The sequence below is a fragment of the Salvelinus sp. IW2-2015 genome, unplaced genomic scaffold, assembly GCF_002910315.2.
Source record: "Salvelinus sp. IW2-2015 unplaced genomic scaffold, ASM291031v2 Un_scaffold1024, whole genome shotgun sequence".
Classification (NCBI taxonomy): Eukaryota; Metazoa; Chordata; class Actinopteri; order Salmoniformes; family Salmonidae; genus Salvelinus; species Salvelinus sp. IW2-2015.
Window position 1 is genome coordinate 221,328 of NW_019942692.1, and position 10,595 is coordinate 231,922.

The 10,595-nt window shown below is 43.5% G+C and overlaps 1 protein-coding gene across 1 annotated transcript in view; it reads right to left on the reverse strand.

Annotated features, from left to right (window-relative positions):
* Positions 1-10,595, reverse strand: part of plcd1b (phospholipase C, delta 1b) — a 56,362-nt gene that overhangs the window by 31,818 nt on the left and 13,949 nt on the right. Inside the window, exon 2 of the mRNA XM_024136825.2 lies at positions 2,386-2,544. Within this exon, the coding sequence (XP_023992593.1) occupies positions 2,386-2,544 (159 nt within the window). The remainder of the gene's footprint in view (positions 1-2,385; positions 2,545-10,595) is intronic.

The window sequence follows — 10,595 nt, forward strand, 5'->3', positions numbered from 1 at the left end:
ACACACCTGGATAGTAAAACCGAACTCTGCAGGTCAATCTTTGACCAGTAGGATTCGTGCAATGAACGAGCGCGGCCCGCGCGTGTTGGCCTTCTAGTCGTGCGTCTACAAATCTGGTTCAACTTTGGGGTACTGAAAGAATAATGTCTGAATTTTTTACAGATGTCTCCAGGTATCTCAGACAACGGCCTAACATAGCCGCCGCACGAGTGGGCAGATAGCAGTATGTGCTAACAGGCAGTGAGCAAAACCAAAACTTAGGGAGGACGGCTCTAATGTTACACATGCATGAAGCCAAGGTCTATCATACTAGGCTACTTACCAAGGAAGTATCAGAAAAGCGCCTGGGGGGAACTCAGCGAGTGAGCTACCGACTACTCTTGGTCACCTTGGCAGGGCCTGACGATTCACCTCTTACATCACCCCGAGGGAAACAAGAGGAGGAGTAGGATAAGGGTACGGCTAAAAGCTATGAGAATTGGTCGTCTAGAGCTACTAGAGCAGAGAGTAAAAGGAAGTTTCTGGGGGCGATAAAATAGCTTAAAGGAATAATGTACAGACAAAGGTATGGTAGGATGTGAATACAGTGGAGGTAAACCTAGGTATTGAGTGATGATGAGAGAGATATTGTCTCTAGAAACATCATTGAAACCAGGTGATGTCATCGCATATGTGGGTGGTGGAACTGAGAGGTTGGATATGGTATAGTGGTCAGGGCTAGAGGCCCTACAGTGAAATAAGCCAATAAACACTAACCAGAACAACAATGGACAAGGCATATTTACATTAAGGAGAGGCATGCTTAATCGAGTGATCAATAAGGGTCCAGTGAGTAGAGGTTGGTTGGGGTCACGGCGATCCAGACAGTAGGCCGGGTAGAGGCTATCGGTAGCAAGATAGCATAGGATGGAGGTCTAATTGTAGATACCTCGTGCGTTTCCGTCGGTAGGTTAGTGGGGTTCCGTGTGGTAGAGGGGATCAATCCAAATTGGCAAAATAGATATAGTGGCCCAAGAAAAAAAAAAAAATATATAATAATAATAATAATAATTGTCCGATATACTTATTCAGATAGCAGCCGATAAGACAGCTAACGATTAGCGGGCCCCAGATGAGCGTTCAGGTAACGTCGGGACGGGGGTGCCAGTTGGATAACTCCCTCGGGCAGATAACGTCGGCAGTCAGTCGTGAAGGCCCGGTGGGGCTCCGTATCTGCAGCAAAAATAAAAAATAAAAAATAAACGGGTCCGGATAGGTGACTGTAGCCCAGGAATGGCTGATGGAGCTCCTCAGCTAGCTCCGGAATAAATTACGTTTGCTCCGGGATCGACGTAAGCCAATAGACACACGGTTTGCAGCTAGCTAGCTGCGAAATCAAGGTGAAATGTCCAGAGCCTGCGGCTGAAATCCGGTGATGAAGTAGAAGAAAAAGAAAAAAAATCCGGTGATGTGGTAGTGAAAAAGCAGTCCTATATGCTCTGGGTTGATATCGCGCTTGCAGACTGGCAGGTATTGGCCCGAGCTGAAGCTGGCTGGTGTCCGAGTTAAGGGTGAAGACCGCAGCAGTGGCTAACTGACTACTAGCTAGTAGCTAGTTATCTGGCTAGCTTCTGATTGGGGTTACGGTTCTAAAGTATAAAAGAAATAGCAGATCCGTACCACATTGGGTGAGGCGGAATGTATATTCAGTTCCTAAATGGAAAGTGAAATTAAAATATATACGAAATGCATACGGAAAAAAACGAGGACTATTTACACGGGACAAGACAAACACACGTCCGACTGCTACGCCATCTTGGAATCTAAGAATGCCAAGAGTGTGCAAAGCTTTCATCAAGGCAAAGGGTGGCTACTTTGAAGAATCTAAAATCTAAAATATATTTTGATTTGTTAAACACTTTTTTGGTTACTACATGATTCCATGTTTTATTTCATAGTTTTTGTGTCTTCACTATTATTCTACAATGTAGAAAATAGTAAAATTAAAGAAAAACCCTTGAATGAGTAGGTGTGTCCAAACTTTTGACTGGTACTGTATATGTGTGTATATGTATATACTATATATATTTGCAAAAAATAGATATGGGGGATTGGAAGTGATGCAGACAATTACATTGATGGAAGCTACAACCTATCTGCAATGTTAAAGCTGAGTGTCGATCTAAGTGTTCCCCCTGAGATTAAACTCCCGTTTATGAACCTCCTAAATCCACCCCATCTCCCAATGGACATCATAGAAGAACAGTGAAAACAGAACAGAGAGCCAAAAAACTCCTATCCACCAAACCCCCAACACTAGAGAGACAGACGGTCGGGGAGATGGACAGTCATACACACATTGTGGACGGATTTCCACCATGGTGGTTTTCACGGACAAGCACTCACAGGTCTGGTTGGACTTGAAGGTCTTCTTGGACTCGTGCCACATGGTCTGGCAGTCCTCCTGTAGCTTGAAGAAGCGGGTCTTCTTCCAGGAGGAAGATCTCACCTTCAGAAGGTCTCCACCCACCAGCAGGAACTGGAGGTCTGTGTCCTCCTCCATACCTGAGGATGGGAGAGACGGTGTCAGGAGGATAGTAGCTACTGTAGAGGCAATAAAGGTTATTATTGGAGGGTCACGTCTCCCTCAGGATGGAAAGATATAAAATACAGACTATGAAGACAATAAAGTGATACTGTAAGAAGAAGACTTAATAAAAAAAAGTCTTAATCAATAAAAAAAGAATAACTAAATAATGTAGCCTATAAGGGACAGATAGAAATTTACTGGGTGAGAGGGGTGGTCCAAAATAAGGGAAGGTTGGCCACAGGGGAGGGTGGTTTTTATTGGCCACAGGGGAGGGGAGGGTGGTTTTTATTGGCACAGGCGAGGGGAGGGTGGTTTTTATTGGCACAGGCGAGGGGAGGGTGGTTTTTATTGGCCACAGGTGAGGGAGGGTGGTTTTTATTGGCCACATGTCGAGGGAGGGTGGTTTTTATTGGCCACAGGGGAGGGGAGGGTGGTTTTTTATTGGCCACAGGGAGGGGAGGGTGGTTTTTATTGGCCACAGGGGAGGGAAGGGTAGTTTTTATTGGCCAACAGGTGAGGGAGGTGGTTTTTATTGGCCACAGGGGAGGGGAAGGTGGTTTTTATTGGCCACAGGGGAGGGGAGGTGGTTTTTATTGGCCACAGGGGGAGGGAGGGGGTTTTTATTGGCCACAGGGGAGGGGAGGGTGGTTTTTATTGGTCACAGGTGAGGAGGGTGGTTTTTATTGACCACAGGGGAGGGGAGGGTGGTTTTTATTGGCTACAGGGGAGGGGAGGGTGGTTTTTATTTTGATCAAACATAAATGTTTACGTTCAAATGCCTCTCCTGTGAAGTAGTTACGTGCGAGATACGCTTAGTTTCCTGAAACAAGTCACATAATGGGGGGGGGGCTTGCTTGTTTTGCATGTTATTTTGCCATTACTGTGTCACATATCAGTTTTCAAACAATGTAAAAAAATATATACACTACCGTTCAAAAGTTTGGGGTCACTTAGAAAGTTCTTTGTTTTTGAAAGAAAAGCTGATTTTTTGTCCATTAAAATAACATCAAATTGATCAGAAATACAGTGTAGACATTGTTAATGTTGTAATGGCCATTGTAGCTGGAAACGGCAGATTTTTTTATGGAAAATCTACATAGGCGTACAGAGGTCCATTATCAGCAACCATCAATCCTGTGTTCCAATGTTGTAAAGCACCATAAATCCAGAGAATGCCAGACTTTGATGACAAAATTTACCCACGAGGCACCACCGCCCCACCTTCCTGTTCAAGTGAGCACAGCACAGAAGGTGAGTCCAAAAATGTCTTGTATGCTGCTGCATAAATTATGTAATATGCTAGGGAGATGTGTATACTGTAGTTAAGAAAGTAATACTAAGTGTATGTTGTGTAGTAAGATGTTAGTAGCCCATGTGCCTCACCTTAATAATTTGGTCTATAACCTGTTTTAGAGAAATGTAGTCATTGAATATTGTAAGAGCTTTCATTGTATGCTTATAAATGCTTATATGCCCCCTTTATTTATCACAATAAGAAATTGTGAGGACCGACGCTGGGAGACGAGAAACAAGTACACGGAGTGATCATTTAATGGACAAGAAACAAACAAGGACAGCTTCTGGACAGGGGAAAACATAACGCCATCAATGCTGACACGGGGAACAAACTGAGGAACAGACAGATATTGAAGGGGAAATCAACAAAGTGAAGGGGTCCAGGTGAGTCCAATATTGCGCTGATCCGCGTACTGATGGTGTAACGTCTACTTCCAACTCACACTCAAACAAGGTAGATCCCCTGAACGCAGCTCACTCTCCAGATCTCTATCACCTGAATTCTGATCACCTGTTCACACACCTGTATGTCACTATCACACACTATTTAGTTCAGTTCTTTGCACCCCATCATTGTGAGGTATTGTTTGCTTTGTGACACACTTCTATTCAGAGCTCGGTTTTTCCCGTAATTTAATCCTCCTGTGTGTGATAGTTTTACCTGCCTCACTAACGACGCATTTTCCCTATTCTCTGCCTGTACTTTAGCCTGTTATCAACCTATTGCCTGATCTCCCGGATGACGTTACTAGCCTTTTCCCTGCCTGTAATGTTGCCTTTTTGTACCCCCTGTGTATGACCTTCTGCCTGCCCCTGGACCCAGCTACCTGCCTCCTCCTGTGTATGACCTTCTGCCTGCCCCTGGACCCAGCTACCTGCCTCCTCCTGTGGTCCTTTACAAATATACACCTGTTGCGCCCTGCGCTTGAAACCAGCTCTCCGTCTCCCATCGTGTTCATTACAGATGGTGACAGGTGTGCGTAATGATGGGCAGCCTGAGGGGGAGCGGGAGCAGGCGTGACAGAAATGTTAAATGATTTATAGTTCTACTTTTTGATGCATTCAAAACCAAAATACTTTTATTAAAGTAGTATTTGCTAGATGCCTTTCCCTTCTACTTGAGTCCTTTTCTTTACTTTTACTCAAGTATGAAAATTGGGTACTTTTTCCACCACTGCTATTTGCTTGGCTAGTTATAGCCTAATGTTAGCTAGCTAACATTGAACCTGGTTGGTTAGCTACCTGCAGATTCATGCAGGGTAGTATTGTCGTGAGTTGGGATTATGGTTCATTGTTTACCTAGCTAGCTAGCTAGCTACATGTCTTAACAAAAAACGCCACTATGCGGGTATCCATTTCAATAGAATGTCACTGCGACAACTGTTGAGAAACATAGCTGGTAAATTCGCTCTGGCTATCTACTCCGATTTCAGACCACGGGTAAGATAGTCTAGCTAGCTACGTTTTCAGATATTACACGTTTCTAATTTTGACATAAAGTCTTTTCATTTCAAGTGAATGTGTACTGTTAGCTAGCTAGCTGAATGGGTGTAGACAAAGAAGAGCTCTCCAGTAGGTACCAAAAGCAAAAGGCAATTTTCTCAAAAGTTAGGTTACAAGTTTATCAACTTTCAAAGCAGAATTATTTTTCCATTGTTCCTCAAATGCAGTGTATGATAAACCATTCTGTAGCTCTGTGTATCTGCTTTTATCCAACGTAAAAATAAAAAAACATTTCAAATTTTGCTACATAAGACTGAATGAAGGCGGTCGGTCACATATGTTTTTTTTTTTCTACTGACAAATCAAATCCATCAATGAATCAATCCAAACTGCGCAGCGACCAATTGATGAATGGAAAGAGGCATCTGTTACAAAACACCAAAATGTTTAATGAAATTCTGAGATTGTCAAGACAAGCCTTTGATATTGGTAGGGAGGGTGGTATTTTCTGTTTGTCAACATTGACATTGTCTGTTTATTGTAGTGTTGAAAACACAAGCCATGATATTGAAGCGCCTGATGTCGCTATGCTTTGTTTATTGGTTGTGTGGTGCATTGGCATAGTAACCTGTTGGTGGAGAATTCGTTGCATATATTTTAAATAATTATAGATATGGCATCAACATTTTGAAAATCTGATTTCCCCCTAGCTGATCATTGTCTGCAGCCGGCTCTGATTGTAGAGTAATGAAACAGGCAGGGAGAGTGAGCTCGTCTGTGGTGGTCGGTGAACCCTTAACCTTCTGGCCCTTAGCCCTGTGTGGCATCGACTGTGCCACAAAGGCATGCTGAAGTGGCAAAGTCGTTATATAAACATTTATAAACATTGCTGGGGCAGCAGGTAGTCTAGTGGTTAGAGTGGAGTGGCGGCAGGTAGTCTAGTGGTTAGAGTGGAAGGGCAGCAGGTATCCTAGTGGTTAGAGTGGAGGGGCGGCAGGGTAGTCTAAAGTGGTTAGAGTGGAGGGCGGCAGGTGTCCTAGTGGTTAGAGTGGAGGGGCGGCAGGTAGCTAGTGGTTAGAGTGGAGGGGCGGAAGGTAGCCTAGTGGTTAGAGTGGAGGGGCGGGTAGTCCTAGTGGTTAGAAGTGGAGGGGGCGGCAGGTAGTCCTAGTGGTTAGAGTGGAGGGGCGGCAGGTAGCTAGTGGTTAGAGTGGAGGGCGGGAAGGATACTAGTGGTTAGAGTGGAGGGGGGCGGCGGTAGTCTAGTGGTTAGAGTGGGGGAGGGCGAGGGTTCTAGTGGTTAGAGTGGAGGGCGGGCAGGTAGTCTAGTGGTTAGAGTGGAGGGGAGGCAGGTAGTCTAGTGGTTAGAGTGGAGGGGCGGCAGGTAGTCTAGTGGTTAGAGTGGAGGGCGGCAGGTAGTCTAGTGGTTAGAGTGGAGGGGCGGCAGGTAGTCTAGTGGTTAGAGTGGAGGGCGGAAGGTAGTCTAGTGGTTAGAGTGGAGGGGCGGAAGGTAGTCTAGTGGTTAGAGTGGAGGGGCGGCGGGTAGTCTAGTGGTTAGAGTGGAGGGGCGGAAGGTAGTCTAGTGGTTAGACCGTGGTTGGCACAGGTAAGTCTAGTGGTTAGAGTGGAGGGGCAGCAGGTAGCCTAGTGGTTAGAGTGGAAGGGCAGCAGGTAGTCTAGTGGTTAGAGTGGAGGGGCAGCAGGTAGTCTAGTGGTTAGAGTGGAGGGGCAGCAGGTAGTCTAGTGGTTAGAGCGTTCGGCCAGTAACCTGAAAGGTTGCTAGATCGAATCCCCAAGCTGACAAGGTAAAAATCTGTCGTTCTGCCCCCTGAACAAGGACGTTAACCCACTGTTCCTAGGTTATCATTGCAAAAAATAATTTGTTCTTAACTGACTTGCCTAGTTAAATAAACACAAGGTTGTTATAGTTCTTTTTGGTCGTAAACATTATTTTGGGTTAATTCTATACAGTACAAGGGGAGGGTCATGTGATAATATTTAATGTTGGGGAGGGAGGGAGGGAGGTGGGGGGGGGGGCATTTTATTCATGACACCTCGAGTTGGACCAGTCTGTCCCCTAACCTAATTCAAAATGGTTATAGGGAGCTTCCAGTGTTCAGATCTTCACGATTTTCGAGTTGCTTTAGGTTTGTTTAGGTTACTCCACATCATGCCCCCAGACACACCAAGTTGAACTAAATAGATATAATTGTCACTGAAGTTGACAGTTTTGTATTCCATAATAACCACATGGAAGCATAAACTATTTGGGGCACTTTATAATAACGCCACGAAATAAAGCATTTGTCATTTATTCATCATTTAATCCAACCATAATATGTGTAATATAGGTCGTTATAAACCATTTACTAATCATTAGTTATTAAGCATGTTTGTGTGGCCTCATCAAAAGCGTGAGCTATATAATCTTTATAAATACTGTAGCGACCCTGGTGTATAATCGCGGATATCGACTTCCGCCACTTGAGCTTGTTATTTTAATGTATTATTAAACAGTAACATGCGAAACATAAACATAACAGCCTGGACGAATCCATAAAAAAAACAGGCAGGGAGTGCGGTCTGAGCCCTCAACCATCATCAACCAACCATCCCTCAACCACCATTGCCCCGCGTAAATCGACTGTGCCACAAAACCATGTTTTCAGTGGCAGAGTCGATATCCGCACATTTACACCAGGGTCGCTACAATACTATATAACTGTAGGAAGTATGGAAAGAGTGCTATTGAATTTAGATAGTGTAGGGATAGTGCTTTTGAATGTTAAATAATCTGAGCCTTTTTACGTTTGTGGCAAATGATAGAAAGACTTAAAAAGGTGTTTGAAAGTCATGCCAGCTGATCCCAGGTACTACTGCCTCCATACAGTCATTGGAAGTGCTATGCCTATTAGGTGACCTAGTGATAATGTGTCACCGTATATATTGGCTACAGTCGCAGGTAGAAACAGCTGTCAAATGGTCGACGCAACATCTTACAATATCACAGGTGTTCCCGTGGGTTAGATAAGTAAACTTACCCAACAGTTTCACATTTAAACGCGTAACCTTCTTGCTTTTTTCATTATGAAGTAATTCCTCGGATCTGGTGCGTTTGGGCTGCCTTTGTATGCATTGCATTGTGACTTAAATTCCTTACAAATAGTATCCGTTGTTACAAAACAAAAATGTCTTGTCTGCGAGAATACTATTCCTGCTTGGCGTTTTGAAAGGATCTTTCTTAGAGGGCGTGTACTACTCAAAGGTAAAAGTTCACTAATCATTTTACAGTCAACTCCACTCCTCAGTAAAGCGATAGGCAAGAGCTGGTTACGGCAAGGAGAAAGCACCTGTTACGTGTTTTCGCGTTTTCACTGCGTGTACAGTACACTAGAATTTAAAAAATAATCTCAACAAAAAAATGCCACTGTGTTACTGACCTGATACTGGCTGCATATGCTATTAGATGGTTATGCTCGGTTTAAATCAGCATAATTTTAACTAAAGTGTCGTGATATATACTAGTATACTAAGTAGCCCTATGCCATCATTCATAACATACATTTAAAAAATACAATATCCAAATGTAAATGTTTATGATCAATATCATGAATGATGGCGTACTATTTATAGGAGTCATACTATAAGAAATGGCATCTGCCAAATGTGATTATTTTCATTATGGATAGCCTGCCTACTTTACCTTACTTTGCCTGAGACAGCTGTACTTGGATGATATTGATAATGAGACTAGGCTTCCCTCTTGTGGTGAGATTCTAGAAGACATTGTGTGCAGGGCCGGTTCCAGGCATTAACGGACTCAGTTGGGTCTCAATTTACCAGAGTTAGAATTGCAGCACTAAAATATTTTGCCGCGAGGTGGGGGGCCTCCCAATCAAATTTCACGTAGGGCCCCCAAAAGGCTAGATTGTATGAAAAGGATATAACCTCCATCATTGCAGGGTATTTTGTCATCTCCTTACAGTTATGAAATATCTTATTGTTTTGTGCAAAATGAAGTTATAACCCTGCCAGCAGCTACTGTAAACAACATACCACTGAATGGGGAGTATGGTGAGTATCCTATGGAAACCAGAAAGTGAGCCACATAATGATTCAGACTGAGACAAACAAGATTTAGGCTAGATATTTAGCTAGGAGAGGATTGGTTCACTTCACTCTCAACTGTCTGCATTTCCTAGCTCAGCTGAATTCAAAATGGACCACTAACCACTATCCTATACTAGGGATGTGGCAAACGGACCATTTTTCTTAACATTTAAAAGGCAATTTTTTTCTCTCGGTTTTCCGCTAAAACGATAAGAACAAATCATAAAATGTCACTTAATTTACAATGAAGAACATATTACCTATGTTTGACCGCAGGAGCCGGCCAATTCAGTTATCTACTACCACCCCATACAGACATAGAACGCAGCTACAGTAATGTCTATAGCGACAATTGATAACTTTTCAGACAATAAAAAACAAAAAAGTGTCTCATCAGGTCTGTACCTTTTCAGACAGTAGAATTCTGCTCCGGTGTAAAATGTTATGTATTTATTCTCTGACAACAATAAACGTCATTGATTGATGTGCTGCTATGTTTTTTATGCAGTTTTTTATTGTATGGTAGCTAGATGTGTTTTATTTCTACTAAACGGTATTTGACAAACATTAAAGTACTTTTTTAGGAGAATGGTCTACGCGCAGCAGTTTGAGATTATTTGATTGGCAGTTCTGGTTGCCTAGTGATGGATTTTAGTCCCTCTTCATAAAAGGCATTCCTTTACAGACAAGTTAAATGTCCGTTATTATCGCCAGACAAGGTTTCGTGTTGGCTTTTGAAAAACCGTAGTGTAGCCTACCCTAACAGACAATCAAACATAACTTAGCGGAGACGCTTTCAAGGGGCCACATCCCAATGCGTCTGAAAAGCGTAAGGATACAGCCTACAGGTAGCCTTCTGTAATTTCACATGAGGCCAAAACGATGAGTAGGCTACCCCGTGATCACAAGACTGGCCCTAAAAGACATTGGTGCCATGAATAGGCTAGGATATTCTACACGCAACAGACCGAAGACCGAACACACTATAAATCCTACAGCTGCTGTCCTATAGCCGCTGTCCCCTAGCCCCTATCCTATAGCCGCTGTCCTATAGTCCTTGTCCTATAGCCGCTGTCCTATAGCCCCTATCCTATAGACCCTGTCCTATAGTCCTTGTCCTATAGCCGCTGTCCTATAGCCCCTATCCTATAGACCCTGTCCTATAGCCCCTGTCCTATAG